Here is a 17,842-nt window from a genome sequence, read left to right as displayed (position 1 = left end):
CTAGAATGGTGGAGGTGGCAGGAATATTTGAGGTCACTTCATCCACCCTCTAACTAGATAAATACCCCCTTTCTTTTTCCAGCAGTGTATTTCCTGTCTCTGATTATCCTCTATGGCTATAAACAACAGGTACACCTCTCCCTGCGTACAACTCCCATTCTAGTCTCAGACAGTTTAAACCAGGGGTCCTCAAACTTTTTAAACAGGGGGCCAGTTCACTATCCCTCAGACCGTTGGAAGGCCGGACTATAGTTTAAAAAAAAAAAACCAACTATGAACAAATTCCTATGCACACTGCACATATCTTATTTTGAAGTAAAAAAACATAACGGCAAAAACACCCGGCGGGCCGGATAAATGTCCTCGGCGGGCCGCATGTGGCCCATGGGCCGTAGTTTGAGGACGCCTGGTTTAAACCATTTGAGCTCAATCTGTAATTTCTATCATTGGCTCTGATCTTGCTCTTTGGAGGCACACAAAACTAATGCCAATCTCTCTTGTGGCAGCTCTTTAAATATTGAAGGGTGCCATCTTCTCTTGTCCTCCTCCCTGTGTTTCCTCGTTACATTAGACCTTAGTACTTCCTTCAGCCCTGGCATGGCAGTGTTTCAAGTTTCTTCACCATCTGCAACACTCTTCTGAAGAGAAGCTTCCGTGTGTCAGTGTTCAGCCTGAGGCTGACCCAGAACAAGCAGGAATTCCAAGTGTGGTGTGGGGCGGGCAGGGCAGGGCAAATCAGCTCTCCATCTCCTCATCCAGAAGATATTAGGTCAGCATAGGTCCAGGACAATCTCTCTACAAGACACACTGGCTTCACTCACTTTCTCAAAAAGTGCAACTCGCTGGAAATCAGAAACAATCAGAACATGGAAATAAGCAACTTTAAATAGTGTGATTTTTGGAGAAAACCCATCTCTCAGCCTGTTGAAGGGAACCCTGTGTGGTGACTGCTTCAGGCTGTGTCTTCTCCTGGAGGCTCGGGAATAAGGCTGAGAGACGCTCCTCCCTCTAAGTCAGACAACCTGACCATGAACATAGGAGCATGGCTTTACTTTCTTTCAAAATCTGATAACTTATCTTTTTGAGAATGGAAGTCAAACTCTCTTTACTCTTGCCATCATCCAGGAGTTTATTATTGTGCTTCTTTTCTCCATTAATATGCTCATTAATTTTATCCACTTGGCGTTGCTTCAGCCATCACCCCCACTGATCATTACCCCTAAACCCAACCTTCTTCCCACCTACAGCCTTGCGTTTTCCCACGGCCCTTTGGCAGCATGCAGTGCAGATGAAAAGAGACTCGGGAATCAGCTTAGTGCCTCCAAAAGGATCAAGTGTCTGAATATTAAGAGCGGTCATGAATTCTGTGGGAGACTGGGAGCAGGGGAAGATGAGCCTGGTACATCATGTTAGGGCAGTGATGGGCAACCTTTTGAGCTTGGTGTGTCAAACTTTGCCAAAAAACTGAGCATAACTCGGGTAGTGTGTCACTTTGAGGAAAAAACATTATTTCGCAAATGTTTCATCCTCAGGAGCAGCAAATGTTTCATCCTCGGCATGCGGCCGCCTCAGTGGCCGCGCGTCATCAGAAATGGCTACACATGTCAGTGCTGACACGCGTGTCATAGGTTCGCCATCACTGTGTTAGGGGAAGAAAGGCTTTGGGAAAATAGGAGAGGCGAGGTCAGGATCTTCTCATGTGCAAATACCATCTTAATCTGGCTTGAGAGAGGTGCAGTGAGTTTGTGAACATGGGGGAGACATTTAATTAGATATTCTTCATGCACACCCACCACTCTGAACCTGACGAAAGGAGTTCACCAGAAATAAAGAGTAAAGGTTTGCCTCTTAGAAGAAGAGTGGTGAAAACCAAATTAATTCAGAAGAAACTGCCTTCCCATATGAAGGCAAAGGGATCAAAATCGTCTTCTTTCTCCTGGGAGGAAATGTTGACCTCAGGTTGTTTTCTGTGCTGCTACTACTCACACTGCCTGTGGCTGTGCTTTTCTTTGGTAGGAGAGACTATGGCTCTCGTCCCTTCCCACTCAGGGCACAGTGCAAACCTATAAGGCTTGTTTAAACCGAAACACGAAAGAATGAACAGCTGCCAGTTCTGATCAAACTTGACACTTGACCATGAAAAAGTGCTCCTGAAAAATCAATATGAAAGAAATCAAAAAGCGTTATCGATCTTAAGCCTCAAGTTTGGATTGCATTTGGCTTCCGGCTAATGGATACATGATTACAGTGGCCTAAACGAAGTAGAAGTTAGCTCTCACATATAAAAGAAGTCCAGAGATACCCAGCCCAGGACTAGTGTGGTGCTGCTCTGAGAACCTCAGTGCTTTGTCTTTTTATCCTTAACATTGGCTTCCGTCTTCAAAGTTACTTTATAATGTAAAATGCCAATTAGAACCATCATATTATCATTCCAGACAGGAAGCAGGAAGGCAAAAAGGCACCTTCAGCTATCTGATCCCTTTTTAGAAAGCTTTTCTAGAAGGCTCATCCAACAACTACCACTTCCAGCTCATTGATCAGAACTTAGTCACATGGTGATCTCTCAGGGGAAGCTGGGTAATGTGACCTTCAGCAGGGCACAGTGCCATCCTGAATAAAACGGGGTTTTGTTCCTATGAAGGGAAGAGACTGAGTAAACAACCTATAGTGTCTGCCACATAAAGGAGAGAATAGTTGGAAAAGAAAACAAGAAGGATTAGATAACATCTAATGAGGCTGGAACTCAGGGCAGTAAGGAATTCAGGAGATGAGAGAGGGACCCAAAAGTGGTCTTGGCCTCAGTCTTCACCTTTCTTCCTTAGCCTGGTGCGTGCTCTCTGTGAATGGGAAGAATGTAAGGCTGCTCAGGCCAATTCATTCTGATGTCCCAGGACTTAGGGAACTGGCTTTTGATAGCTATTACCCTGCATGCACCAAGGGACATTGGGTTTTTCAGGCCATCCATGAAAGCCAAAGTTTTCTTTAAGGAAGGCGATAGACAATTTAATTTCTACATCACTCTTTATAGATATTTGAAAATGCCAGCTCACCCAGCCCTTTCAAAATATAATTTAATTCAAATGTGTAAGATACTTAAGGGAAAGAGAACTTTTAGAAGTTGACTGAATTCTACTGCAATTTAGCCTTCTTGCTGCTACTGTGTTTGTTTGTTTTTAAATAAATGCAGCTGGTTTTGTTAAGCCTGTTTTGTGTATGTGTATGTTTTTAAAGAAATGGATAATGCCCATTTATGGGGAGTTTCCAAACAATTTCAGATGGCATAGGAGGTATTTGGTCTCTGCCAAGCACTTCAGTCAACAGTGAAAAACATATTGTCTTACAAATTTTATTCATAAAACTGGCTTTGTAAGAAAAAGGAATGAAGCCTGAACTGTTTGTAAAGTGCTCAGCATTTCAGAGATTTGACAATGACAAGTGTAAATGACAAGACTAGATGGCATAACAACCAAGACTTTCCTGATTTTGCCTGCTTTATGTATTAAAGGGCATTTGTCCCAAAAGTTAGAGTGTGACCTTAATTACTTCATCCGCTTAAAGAAAAAGAAAAAAGCCTATCTTTGACAGTTTTGAAATGTTGATTTCTAACATCTGTTTGCTAAAATAATCCTTAAATCCTTTGGAAACAATGGAAATGATTATTGTAAGTCCTCTAAAATATCTACAATACATGTCTATAACTAAGCATGGAAGGAGTATATTGATGATAGCCTTATAGGAATAAAGTTTTATCTGGATAAATGTGTGCATCCGATGTCCAATGAGTGTGATTATTTTAATTAGTACTGAATTTCATATGCATATTCCTTTACTTTTCAACTCAGATCCAACTGGCTCAAAAGCCCCGATGCTGACTCTGACCAGCTCTTCCGCATGGTGGCAGAGGTCTTCATCCTGTGGTGCAAGTCTCACGTAAGGAATCCTGGGCCCTGGGCTTAGAGACAGCGTGAAAGGTACAGGCCTCAGGGAACTGTCTTGTAATGTCTGCTTTTTTATTCCCCTCGCCCCCCACTTAGAACTTCAAGAGGGAAGAGCAAAATTTTGTGATTCAGAATGAAATTAATAATTTGGCATTTTTAACTGGAGACAGCAAAAGCAAGATGTCAAAAGTAAGTTCTTAGAAATCAATTTCAAAGACTTTTCAACCTTCACCTAAGCTATGTATCTCTGATGTATAAAGGAATCCACTCTGTACAGCATTTAAGTCAAACCAACAATCTCCATTGTTGTTTCTTTGAGAATGAACAGAAGAACTGTTCTCAAATAAGCATGGTCATCACATTTTTATGAATAAATAGCTGCTTGTATGTCCAAAAGTTTATGTTTCAAGGCTTGCCTAAGGCATTTTAAAATAGAACGACTTCCTGTGTGGTGACCTGGCAAAAATACAGGTGCCTAGAGTCACCTTCTGATTAGAAAATTATTTTGCTTTGAGGATTTCATTAGTACATATTCTTACAGTATACTTGTTTTCCTCCTATCTGGAACATCCAGTAGCTGCTCTGTTTCAACTGTGCTGACCTCTTAATGCCTTCTGTTTATTTTCCACATGAGTTGCATTCAGAAACTGATACATTTGTCCATCTCCCTGGAGGAAATGTTTGAAAGAGGGCATACCAGATATCTGTCTGACAAAAAAAAAAAAGTTACATATAAGGAGGACTATAGCAGGAATATGGGAAGGAGAACTGGCCTCCAGGTCCTTCTAGGTCAGCTCTACACAGAAAGACTTTGCTATTTTGATTGGAGAGAATTCTGAGACACACTCCTTCAGGTGTATATACAAAAGCCAGGCTTACTTAAATGGGATGTTTTGTTACCAGCTGTTATGGCTTACCTTTGACTCTCTTCCCTTGAGAAGCATGCCTCAATGAGTATTGACTATGTATGTCAAGTATAAGTGACATGTAATACCTGGGATGTGTGTCTCTCTCGTTGCTTGTACAGTGCTGACTTAGAGGAATATGAAGGTGGATTATGCTTGGGGACCCCTCAAAAGTGAAAATCTGTTCTGGAAAGATGGGTTTGTAGTGTAGTTCTTGGGGCATCATTCCAAATAATCTTTTGAGATAGAAGACCTATGTATGTGGAGCTGCAGACAAGGGGCTGGTAGGACCCCAAAAATCAACACTCATCTCCACCATGTCTGGCTAGCTCTGATCAGCTCAGTCACTCTGAACTTCCCGCCCTTCCATCATTTAGCTATGTTGACACTAATACTTCTTCCAGCATCCAAAAAAAATGATTCTTGAAGTTTTGAATCTGATATACACTTTCTATAAAGTTTTATAAATAAAATTGTGTACATGCAAAGTGGAGCAATCAGGAGTGCATATTCACATTCAAGAGGAATCTTAGGAACTTTACCTATGGTGGATCCTTTTGAGCTTTATATTGTTTATTTGATTTTCAAAAAATTATTTTGCATTCAACTTTTAGCAAACACATCTGCTGCTCGTGTCAGGTATATAGGATATTTCAGACTTCTGATCCCTGGACATTTATCTTAAGTTCCCTCTGAAGGGTTTTCTTACAGCCACCACAGGCTCTCCTTTGACCCTGCCTACCTAAATAAATCCCGGACAGATTCCATGCTACCTTCAACTTAGAGTATATCCATTGGCTCAGGAATGAACCAGCTAGAATTCATTGTCATCATCATCGATGACAGCAAAGCAGTGGAAATGAATCTGATACAAGGATTCAGATCCCAGAGAAGCAGAAATGGCAAAGACATCTCAACCTTCTGGTGCTGAGTAGATACTTTTGGGTCCTTGGGTTTACACTTGGAAAGAGATGAGGTGAAAAGAATTGACATTTCACAACTAACCTACTAACAAACTAACCTGAAATCATGTTCATTCACATCACTGTATGAGGAAAAGGGTATGTTTGTCTTGTCAGAGGATGGTCATATTCAGAATCTTTGCATCTCCCCTGTTGATAAGGTTAGTCTATAGGAGCAAACACTTTCACTTCATTCCCATTGACATTGTATGCCAGTTTTTTCTGAGACACATGGGATAAAGTCAAAGTTATAGTATAATGGATGTGAGGACCCTCCCTAGATATTAAATAATATTTGCCATGTTCCTCGGGGCAACAAATATTAATATTGTTCCTTTTACATCTGTTGAGACACAAAATGTGATAGTAAATAGGACTAGAGACTAAAAGTAAGCTAAGTCTTACCTTTGGCCCAACTCTTGACTGGAGGTATGGCCTTGCCTCATTCACTTAACTCCTCTGGGCCCCAATTTACCTGACTCCCCGCAGCTCTACTAGGATGTTTTGTTTAAAAGTCAATATCAAATTGCATCTCTAGGGAAAAAATAATATTACATACGTGCAGGGCACTATTTCAGAGAGATACATGCCTCCAAAACAGCAACTCATAGTCATTACTGCTGTTTTTTGGATGTAGAATTACATATTGAGAAGCCAAGGAGGGGGGATATTCTTCCAATTATCAATTGAATTCTCATTGCCTTTGCCTCCCTGAAATGAGAGGTTCTCTCTACTACCTGCTCTGAATGGTCACTTGTCACCTGTGCTTGCTTTTATCTCCACTCGTAATTGAATTCTGGTGTGTAAGTGTACTTGGCCGCAGTGCACATGGCAGCCGTTATACTGGAATGCTGCATGTTCACACACTGCACTCGCCATGCGAATGGAAGGGAAGCAGAGAAAAATGTACAGTGGGCCACCCTTCTCAGACTTGGTTAACTGAGGTCAGTTCAACGATGTGTGAGTTCTCTGGAGGCTAAAGCAGATGGTTTTTGAGAGCTCATTGTATATTTTGTTAATATAACACCAGTTTGCAAATGTATGTTAAGCTAAACATAATGAAGCTGAGCACATGTTTTTTTGTTTTGTTTTTAAACTGGTTTTGTTTTCTGGAAAAATGGCAGCAGCTTCCTCGGAGGGCAATGGTAAGTTAGAACACAGTTAGCCCAAGAAATGCCAGTTCCTTGACCAAGATTTTAAACAATGAAAGAATTGTGATGCAAGAAATATTGGAGTGACTCATTATTTAAAGCCACTCCACCCCATGAGGGGTTTCAGTGTACTGTAAAAGGACAGGGAATAGTTTAGAAGATGTCTGTTTTTTAAGGGTGTTCACAATTGGGTGTGTGTTTCTTCTTACTCCAGTATCGCCTATTATTCACTCTTCCCTTCTCTTCTCTCCTCTATTCTTCTCTCTCTCTCTCAATCTCAATCTCTCTCTCTCTTATCCCTCCAGCCCCCCACCTTTTTTGTTTTTATTTTTATTTCTTTTGTTCTTGTACATCTGCAGCTTGAGTGCTCTCTATCTCCCTCTCCCTCTCACCTCTCTCCCTCTCTTTTCTCCCTCTCCTTTCGCCTTCTCTCTGCCCTCTTTCCTTCTTCACCTCCTTCATCCCTTAAAAGTCTGTGTTTTTTCCTTAAGTTCACACATAAAATCATCTTCAACTACTGGGGGAAATGAAACAATTTTGAAGTTATAGGAATTCATAAATTTTTGTTTAGAAAATAAAAAGCTCTAGGCAACTTTTTAAAAAACCTATTTCCAATATTAGCAAAAATGCATTGAGTTAACTAATCTTAGCAACATATGAAGAATAAAATGAGAACCTATAGGGTATGGGAGGCTTTGACCTAAGGTATATAAAGGTCACAACACAAGAAGGGAGGTGCTCCATCCTTCAGGCTGTGGAGTGATTGTGAACCACCTGAGATACTCCTAGAGTCCTTTTTTAAAAAGCAAACTTTTAGCAGAAGCACACCCATCACCCTTGAGCGCAGAGCTGCCCTCTCTTTTTCTTCTTCTTTTTTTTTTAAATTTATTTTTTTTAACTATAGTTGACATATAATATTAGTTTCGGCTATACAACATAGTAATTAGACATTTACATATTTTGGTAACCACAGATCTGCTAGAGGTGATAATGTGGGTGGAAGGAAGAAAAACAAAATGGGGTCTTTGGTTACATGACAGATTGTCTGCAGCTCACCCAGGTGAAAGTAAGGGGGAGCAGGAAAGACTTTAGGTCTAGAGCATTTATCTGAAGACCTGGGTGTGAATGTCACACACTCTGGAAGGCTGGTCTCTGAGATGATCTTGGCCCAGGGGTACCTTGCCTGGTCTGGGTATAAGTCTTCATGGCCAAATTAACCTCCATCCTAATCTCCCATTCACTCTACATGCCATGTTCAACTGGCTCCCAGAGCGGTTGAGTTTCTGTTGTGTTGGCTGAGGAACTGGGGCTCAGAAGCTATGACTAACATGTGGTACCTTATGCCTTGGACCCTTGCTTTTACTGACTGACTCTTCTCCTTGTTTCTTTTCTTTTGTCTTTCCACACAGGCCATGCAAGTAAAGGTACAGGTCAAATGCATGACGTGTCTTTTCTGTTCTAGTATTAGAGGTCTCAGGCTCTGGCCACCCTCTGCCCTGTGATCACCAGCGGGGGGTGGTACATGATGGATGTTCTCACCTGGATGTCCCCAGGCCTGCTCCAGGGAAGACAACTGCCTGTCAAAGAGTGAATGTAGGCCTACCCACCCTGGAATGGGAAAGCCGGGGAAGCCAGCCAAGCCTCGCCCTAACCTACCCGAGGTCTCCTTGCTAGCTCTGCTCCCTTCCTAAGCTGCCACCCTGCGGCCACATGCTAACAAGGATAGGCATACTGACAGGGCTTGAGACCTGGGCGATGCTCCCCTGCTGTGCCCTGCAGCGTCAGAATCCCACTTACTGTCAGTGGTCCCAGCCCTTCACACTGTACATTCCTGCCTCTTGTACAAGGTTCCTATGATTCAAAGAGGGTTTGCCAAGGACTAACCTCCAGGATTTGAAATCAGCAGATAACCATGAATTTTTGCATAGAATGTATATATGGTGTAATAAACCTTAAGACAATTTTCCAGTGATCCATACAGGTTCTTGCTTGGAAATATTTCTCTATCTCTTCATTAACGTGTATCTGCTGCCATTGTCCCGAGCACTCTCCCTCAGGAATGTGGAGAGAGAGGGGGCGTGCAGGAACTGGGCCCCAGGTAGCCCTTGGTTAGAAAGGGGAAAGGGAGCCATGGACAGAGAGCTGGGGTCTACATATTGACTCAGATGCTACTGGTTTGGTGACCTTGCAAGAATCACTTACTTTCTGAGCATCATGTTCTCATCAATAAAACCGACTTGTTTCTATTTTAGAGTTGTTGGGAGGATTAGAAATGTCTTATTTCAGTAGCAGGCACATTGGAGTCACAGCATATAAGCAGCATTTGATCATAAACTGCTGGGACTGGTGAGATAAAATAGAGAGTGAGCAATAAACTATTTTAATTGTGAATCAAATCCACATCGTTACATCTTGCACTTTTACTGTATTGTAAACAGCATGCTGCAAGTTATCTTTTAAATTTATAAGATGTACAGGGTATCTCATAGTTTATATACTTAAAACTGGGTTGTATCCTTCATGAATGATTTGAAACATTTTCAAGGGTAATTTAGACTGTAAATGAGTTTAGCCTTAGCTGCAACCTTTAGAATTCTGCACCGGAGGTAGAACATGACGGAACCTTGCAAGCGCTCGGGAAGTGATAGCGCGGACTCCTGTGGTCCTGTGTGAGCCAGCTTTCTGACCGTGTTCTGGAACACAAGAAGCCGCTGCTTCTTAGCCTCATTTCTTCCTCCCGCTCATATTTCTCCTGCCGCCTCCCACTGCGGTCCGGGTCTGACCTGCTGTTTTGGAGCACCCGGCCCACAGTGGCCCTGCAGCCTGTAAAATTCCCTTGCTGGTCAGGGGCTTTGCTGAGGTTTCTGTGATATAACCACCTGCAGGTGCCGCTGCCACGAGCTGGGTGACAGAAATCGCATCATTTTAAGAGTGTCTATTAATAATTATGAACCTTTCACACTTTGGAAAGTAATTGAAAGAGATCCTCCCAAGGCACTTGTTCATTCTGACCCCCCTCTTCTCTCTGAAAGGCAACCCTGTATGAAATGAACTCTGCTCCAGCCCAGGGTCCCAGGTCTTAGACGCCAGTTCTAGGGTTGGCATCTGGTCCCTGCCCTGCTCCCAGGGCCCTGGGGCTCAGTGCACATTGCAGGGCTGCCACCTCATTGCTGCAGATACTCTTGGGCACCTCATGAAGCAGAGCTTTGGTGAGCACCAGTTTGCTCTTCCTCGGCGTCCCTGACTTCATTTTCTGCTTCTGGCTCTCCAGCCTCCCCCCACCCCACCCCACACACACACATACACACTTATACTTTCAGCAGGTGCCCATTAGCTGAGGCAGAGTCCTGCTAATAAGGTACCGCCTGGGAAGCTTTGCTCTTGCAGGGCCTGACATCATGAAAAATGCGGTCACCGCAGGGCCTTGTCTGATTGAGCCCCCCTACCCCACCACCGTGTGTTGTAGACACTGAGGGTCCTGGGTTGGTTGCCTCAGCCCAGTGCACTGGACTCTTCTCTGAAACTCACCGCTTCCTTGGATGAACTCTCCCTGTGAGGGATGAGAAAGTGTGAGCCAGAGTCATTTGGCCAGTTCTCAAATCATTTGTTGAAAACACCAGTTTTATCTGTTCATTCAGCCCGGAAGTGAGTGAGCAGAGACCATAGGTGTCCGTGGTGTGTGTGTGTTCATGTGGTCCTGTGAGCATGCGCACAAGGAGGGGGCTGGGGTTTCAGGGCCACCTGGTTGGCTGTTGAACACACTCCTTTTACTGTCCTTTGAAATGTACTGAGGCCCTGCCTGTACTGACAGGGCCACAAGGAGGCAGGCTGCCCCTTTCAGAATCACTGAGCCCCTCTGTTTATGTCACCCTCGTCTCCTAGTCTGGAGGGCAGGACCAGGAGCGGAAGAAGACGAAGCGGAGGGGAGACTTGTATTCCATCCAGACCTCCCTCATCGTGGCTGCGCTCAAGAAAATGTTGCCTATTGGTTTGAATATGTGCACCCCGGGCGATCAGGAGCTGATCTCCCTCGCAAAATCACGATACAGCTGCGTAAGTGCCCGCCTGCCGTGGCTGAGCATGTAAGACAGGTGGTGGGGACAGGCGCTCCGTCCTCCTCTGGGTGGAGGGTGGGAGCAGATGGACAGAATCCAAGGTGCGCAAAGGCAGCACGCCCTCATTGTTGGAGCTGGTCAGGGAGTTAGCATGTTCCCTTTGGAAGACGCCTGTCATTTCTCTTCTTTCGTTCTTGGAATAAAGATCCCAGGAAAACTCTCCTTTGGCTGTCTATACGTCCTGCACCCTACCTTACATTTGCATAGTGACCTCTGGGAATAAAATGGAACATCTCTTTCCACAGAGGGACACCGATGAAGAGGTGAAGGAACACCTGCGGAATAATTTGCACTTGCAGGAAAAGGTGATGCATAGGAAGACAATGAGGACACACACAGGCCTCCTTCTGGCTTCCGGGTGCCATCTTCACGCTTAATTTACTCATGTTTTTCTAGAAACAGTCTCAGAGTACTTGTGTTAAATTGGTAGGACTAGCTCCCTGCCCTTAATTTTTATATTTTTGTTCTTTCCTTTGCTGTTGCAAAGAGGCATCCAGTAAAGCATTCTCCCCACTCCCATTCAGCCGGAAGTGAGTGAGCAGAGACCGTAGGTGTACGTGGTGTGTGTGTTCATGTGGTCCTGTGAGCATGAATACAAGGAGGGGGCTCGGGGCTGGGTCAGGCCTCAGCTTTTCTGACAGTGGTGCTTGCTAAACTGTGAAGCAGGACACCTGGGGAGAATCTTGGTACATCCTGCTCTAGAGACTTGAAAACAAACTATTTTTGTATCTGAGTTGGTATAATCAGAAAAATCAAGATAATTTTTTATTTATTGTAAAGGCTATCTGATATTTTCCCAGGCCTGCGAATCTGAACAGCTCTTTCCTCAAGAGTATCTGCAGCAGTGAGGTGGCAGCCCTGCAATGTGCACTGAGCCCCAGGGCCCTGGGAGCAGGGCAGAGACCAGATACATTATTCCCTGAGATGGAGAACTAGGCTGACACAAATAGCCTCTTCTTTTCATCCCAAACATATAGGAATGATAGGGGAGGGGGACATACTCCCCAAAAAAGGGCAGTAAAAAGAAATCCCAAGTGGCAGAAAAAAAGAAGACATACTAAATCATAGTATTGAGGAGAGGTTGATGCAGTTGGGAAAACTTGTAGAGTTCTCTGTACTAGATATGTATTTTAGGGGCTGATGTTTTTAATAACCTTAAAGGAAGATAGCTGTGGGACTTAATTACTCATATTGTGCATAATTTCAGAGCAAGAAACTTACAAATAATTAGCCTTGAACCAGTGAAATACATGAATCTCCTGCAAAGACAACCATGAAACCACTTGTAGAGACTCCATCCCCTGGGATATGGGCTGAGATGCCAGTTAATAGAACTCCTCCTAAAGACAAGCTCATATTTAAAAAATACAAAGTGTGAAAGGAAACCCACTGCTATTAGCCAGAAAATGCAACAAAAAGAAGAATTCAAGCCGAAGGAACTGCAGAAAGGAGTTTAAGTGTAGTTAAAATATTTAAAGAGATAAAGTAGCAATAGAATCCATAAATCAAGACTTGGACATAATCTTTGTTAAGAAGAAGGAAGATATTATTGAAAAAGACCTCATAGTGATTATAAAAATCAAAAATAGTCATTGAAACTAAAAATCCAATTTATGTGTAAAAAAAATAGACTAGACACAGCTTAAAAAGAATTTATGAATTGGAAGTTTGCCTTAAGGAATTAGAATTCAGTGTAGAGAAAGGAATAGAAGAGTTAAGGGACATATGGGCTAGAATGAGAAGTTCCTGCACAGCATCTATGGTATTCCAGAAGAAGATAATAGAGAAAATAAGAGAGGGGCAATAATAGAATACCGTCTTGATTAATATGAAACCGTGCTAGACATGAAAGGCTATTTCAGTACAGGAGGTATCAGAGATGCCTCATCTCATGTATGAGCTTTAATTTTCAGTCTGATGATCCGGCTGTAAAGTGGCAACTGAATCTCTACAAGGATGTTTTGAAGAGTGAAGAACCTTCCAATCCAGAAAAGACCGTGGAGCGTGTGCAGAGAATTTCAGCAGCTGTCTTCCACCTGGAGCAGGTAAGGAGCATCTGCTGAGGACTGGGGAAGCAAGACTACCTTGGATAATACAAAGCTCCTGTCTACACTCAGCTCTTAGTTAATCATGTTCTTGTAAGACAGAAAACAAGAAGCAAGGATCATCCCAGCTCACACCCATGTGTCATCTTGGTGCTTCATGGTAGAAGACTCCTCAATTCTTTCCCCTTCCAGTGTTTTACAAATGTTTGCCATTAGCTCAAATGACCTGTTGAAGTCCCCTACCCATTTGTAAAGCTTCTGTTAATCAATAAATAGCCAACCACAGTTAGGAGAAGAAAGCAAACTTAATACCTCCACAAATTGAATCATCCACTAATGCAGTGGTCGGCAAACTGTGGCTCATGAGCCACATGTGGCTTTTTGGCCCCTTGAGTGTGGCTCTTCCACAAAATACCACGTGCGGGCGCGCATGTACAGTGCGATTGAAACTTCGTGGCCCATGCGCAGAAGTCGGTTTTCGGCTCTCAAAAGAAATTTCAATCATTGTACTGTTGATATCTGGCTCTGTTGACTAATGAGTTTGCCGACCACTGTACTAATGGGTACATCTTACTGACTACAGTTGAGAAATCAAAATTCTTGCAGGGTTGAGAAGTCTGGGCTGAAGATGACCACCTTCGCCACCCTGTCAGCCTGTGCTCCCCTGCCCATGTGATTTCTCCTCAGGTGGAGCAGCCTTTGAGGTCCAAGAAGGCAGTCTGGCACAAGCTGTTGTCTAAGCAGCGGAAACGGGCAGTGGTGGCCTGTTTCAGGATGGCCCCTCTCTACAACCTGCCCAGGCAAGTATTCCGTCATCTTCTGTATTGTGAGCCAGTGGTGGGAATTAAGGTATCCTCCCACAGCCGGGCTCTCTTCTGGCCCCGACACTCATGATCCAAGAGGTAGACATTGGAGTCCTTCACCCATGGAGCCATTACAGTCTTCATGTGGTATCATGGCCTGCTAAGGCAATCAAGGTAAGCATAAAAACTGAAACCAGATGAGATTCCCTAGTACCCCATGCCTTCCTCAGCTCACTGTTTTGCACATGAAGTCAGCCACGTAAGCATATGGAAACTCTCTAGTTTTACCTACGAGGGGTTCTTTGTGAGGATGTAAAGGCACCCTGGAATAAAGGAACTGTTTTGTCAACTACTTCCTTCTAAATTCCATCAACAGATCAAACAATATTTCTCTGCTCAGGCACTTGGATGACACCAAAATCACTGTGTTTCCTCAGCAGGTACAGAAATGTAACTTGAGAATCCTTTGCCCAGTGTATGTGCCTTCAAGGTGAAGAAAGGGCACTGTCCCAAGAGGCTAGTCATGGACATGATGCCTTTATCCTGGTATTTAAAATTATGTGAAGGCTTGTCTGGAATGTGTGTGAACACACATGCTGAGTACCAGTACAGATTGGGCCAGCACTGACCCCTTGGACTCACTGTCACTGGTGATGTGATCACATTCCATCCTCAGACTAATTTCAGAATTAGTGAGGTCAGGTCTGTGATCAATAAATAAAGCTGATAATTATGTATCAGCCTCTGCTTTATCAGCGTTCAAATCAATAGGAACATCCTCACCTGGTTGGGAAAAATAAACTGACTTGGACAAGTACATTCTGAATCCCAGGTAGGTTTTTGTTTTTTTGGAAAATCAGATAAAGTACTATTTCTATGCTTGACATTTTACTTTTATCAAATTGTGCATCTTGGCCATCATTTGTCCAGAGTGTCCTGTAACCCTCTCCTGAATCAACTGGCCAATTGAGCTTCCCTAGTTGGGGTCTTTGAAGATGGTGGAGAATCATGGCCTCTGAGACACACCTGCTTCTCCAGGTCTCTCGAGAAAACAGACTAGTGTCTTTGGAAGGGGATCAGGCACCACAGAATCAAATAGAATTCATTAATGAAAAGCTGAAAATTAAGTCAAGCTGTCATGGGAATGAAGGCTGCTGAAGTCCTAGCCAAAAAACAACAAAGAAATTCATAGCCCAGTAGAAAAAGCAAAAAGCATAGGGTTTTGTCTGTTTTCAAGAAGTGGTGAAACATCAGAAGGCATGCACACTCCTCTCTGGTGGGGATTCGTGCCTGACGTTGTGCTAATTTGGCCTCCAGAAGAGCTCAGCTCTAAGCACATATCTCCAGGACCAGCTAGGCAGAAATTTCACCTCTCAAAAACAAGCTTTAAAAAAAAAAATACACTGAGGATGCTACTACCACCCTTTCATATTTTGGTTGCTCCTTCAGCAACTCTACCCTTGTGTGGGTAACAGTAAGTTCAGGAATTCACTGTGTCCTTGATGAAACGTAGCCATCCCACCCCTAACACAGTTGTTTTGGGGAGTTGCCCTGGATTTCCCCTTAGGGTGGAGGAATGTAGGAGATTTCATAACAGCAACAATAAAAACTGTCTAAGGAGCTAATGGTGGAAGACCACACCTCTTCTTCATTTTGTGATGTCGTAGACTGCATGGAATCTTCCAAACTAAAGGGCTAAAGGAATTGCTTTTATTATGTGGAAACTGTTTCTCTGATGTTAGTTTTTAAAAGAAAACCTGTGTGCTTTTCTCCAGACACAAAATTAACAATTTCTTCCTGAGCACCTTTCAACGGGTTTGGCTGGAAAAGGTTAATGAAAAAACTCAGTATGACAGGCTTATACCCATTTTAATGGTAATGTAACCTATGGAGGGACCTGCTCATTCTCTGCACACTCCTCCTTCCTTGACCATGATTTAACATTACCATAAAGACACAAAGTTGTACAATTTTTTTACATAACTCTGATTGGTCAGATTTTAAAGAAAGCTAGCAATGGCTGTGTTTTACGGGAAACCATGGCCAGGGTCTTGATGACTCTGGTCTTGACCTTCATCTTCCTTTTCTCTCCTTCCCTCCTCACCGCTATCCTCACATTTGGTAACCCATTGACTGCTATTCAGTGGCTAATTTTCCCAGAAGTCAAACCTGGCTTCTAGGGAGTGAGTGGCTTGTGCCAGTTATTCAGCGTTTTCAGCAACCAGGGCCACAGCCAGACCCCACAGGGCACACTGGAGTCATGCTAATGAGCGCAGCCTTAACTTCCTAAGTAAAAGCTGGAGCGCCTTGCAGGCATGGCTCCTTGGAGGCCCTGTAAAGTATATCTGAGACTAACCCACTCACCGACAGCATGATTTAGATGGGATCAACTGGAGAGGTGGTCGGCCAAAAAGGAAGAACCAAATTACTGTATTAAACAAATACTTCTGGACTGTTCCTAGAGAGGAAATGTGATAAAGACCTTGTGAGACCAGGATCATGGTTACCTCCTGGCCTTCCACTAACCATTGTTAGTTCATTCAGAAGTTGCCCCAGACATTCAGAAAGCTCTGTGTTAGAGGGTTCTGGTTTCTTTGAAATAAATGCTTATGGTGGTGTGCTATTGGCTACTCTGACCAATCAGAGGATAAGAATTGTACAAAAGTCTGTTCTGCTTACTAACTGTTAACCTCCCAAACTAAAGTAAGGTGTCCCATGGATCCCTCTTGACCTCACTCTCACCCCTTCCGCTCAGGCACCGCTCTATTAACCTCTTCCTCCATGGCTATCAGAGATTTTGGATAGAAACAGAGGAGTATTCCTTTGAAGAGAGACTAGTACAGGATTTGGCTGTAAGTACTGACACAACTGGGAGCAGATATGAGTGTGAATGAATTTGATTTCTGTATTCGTGTGTGCGTTATAACAGTTAAAGATTCGCAAAAATCGAGTGTGTAAATTTGAAAGGAACTAATGGCATAAATTATCAGGGGGAAGCCCTGCTAATGGCCATAAGAGCCAGAGAATGAATTTCACTTGGAGGTGCTAATCACTGTTGTCCTGTTCGTCATCATTATTAACAACTAATATTTCCTGGGATGCACGGCCATGCCATGAGAAATTCTCGCTAAGTTTTGAGCACCACTGGTCGCAGGAGGCCGCCAGCCTGAGCCCAGGCCCTGCATCCATGTTAGGAAGGCACATCTAATTCCCCTTCCTACATTCCACGTTTCTGTAGTTGGCCCTCAGAAAATGTGTCATGCCCCATCTCTAACAGACATCACACTGTAAAACTACTTACAATTATACCCCAGGGGGAAGGCAGGGAGCTGTAGCAGACCACAGAGCTTCATCCTGGTCCAGGAAAAAAATAAACCCTCCTATAATTTAGCCGAACCATGGTTGATTATTTTTTCACTTTTTCTTATTTCTCTTAGCCCTTATTCTCTCTGTTACTCTTGCCCCGTGTTTCTCATATTCAGTTTCCCACATTTCTTCCTCTTTTTATATCTTTCTATCATTCTCTTCCTTTTTCCCTCTGCCCCTCTTTTTTTTCCCTTTCATATTTTCTCCACTACTTTCCTTCCATTTGTCTTTTATGGCCCTCATTGTTTTCATATGTGCCCTTCAGTCTCGATTAGTGTGAAGTTGGCAGTGAGCATCATTTCGGCTGTGTACTTCTTCTGAACCATTCACACAATCTATGCAGTTCTCACCAGTTTGCTGAATATGGTCCACCCTGCTGGCTGTGCTAGTGAGCTCACTTTTACCTCTGGCATCAGCCCTTGCTGTAAAAGGAGATAGAGACTCGACAAGAGGAGAAACTGTAAGGCTTGCAGCTCCAGAATGGCATCTCTCAGGAACAAGAATTTTAGAATCAGGAGTGAGGTTAGGAAAGAGAAATGTTGAGCCAGGTTGAGTCT

At 43.4% G+C, this 17,842-nt stretch overlaps 1 protein-coding gene across 3 annotated transcripts in view; it reads left to right on the top strand.

Moving 5' to 3' along the window:
• RYR3 (ryanodine receptor 3) overlaps nt 1-17,842 on the top strand; it is a gene marked incomplete at its 5' end in the record, with an annotated part of 535,717 nt that overhangs the window by 474,682 nt on the left and 43,193 nt on the right. For 2 of the 3 annotated variants that reach the window (XM_079768748.1, XM_079768747.1), the window contains 8 exons: nt 3,843-3,930; nt 4,035-4,127; nt 8,366-8,380; nt 10,839-11,009; nt 11,317-11,376; nt 12,985-13,116; nt 13,804-13,916; nt 16,675-16,771. In XM_079768748.1, coding sequence (XP_079624874.1) covers nt 3,843-3,930; nt 4,035-4,127; nt 8,366-8,380; nt 10,839-11,009; nt 11,317-11,376; nt 12,985-13,116; nt 13,804-13,916; nt 16,675-16,771 — 769 coding nt within the window. The remainder of the gene's footprint in view (nt 1-3,842; nt 3,931-4,034; nt 4,128-8,365; nt 8,381-10,838; nt 11,010-11,316; nt 11,377-12,984; nt 13,117-13,803; nt 13,917-16,674; nt 16,772-17,842) is intronic. The other variant, XM_079768746.1, reaches the window with a different exon arrangement.

This window comes from Cnephaeus nilssonii (genome assembly GCF_951640355.1).
Source record: "Cnephaeus nilssonii genome assembly, chromosome: 4".
NCBI lineage: Eukaryota > Metazoa > Chordata > Mammalia > Chiroptera > Vespertilionidae > Cnephaeus > Cnephaeus nilssonii.
The sequence above is the reverse complement of the archived record's forward strand: the minus strand, read 5'-3'. Positions and strand labels throughout refer to the sequence as shown.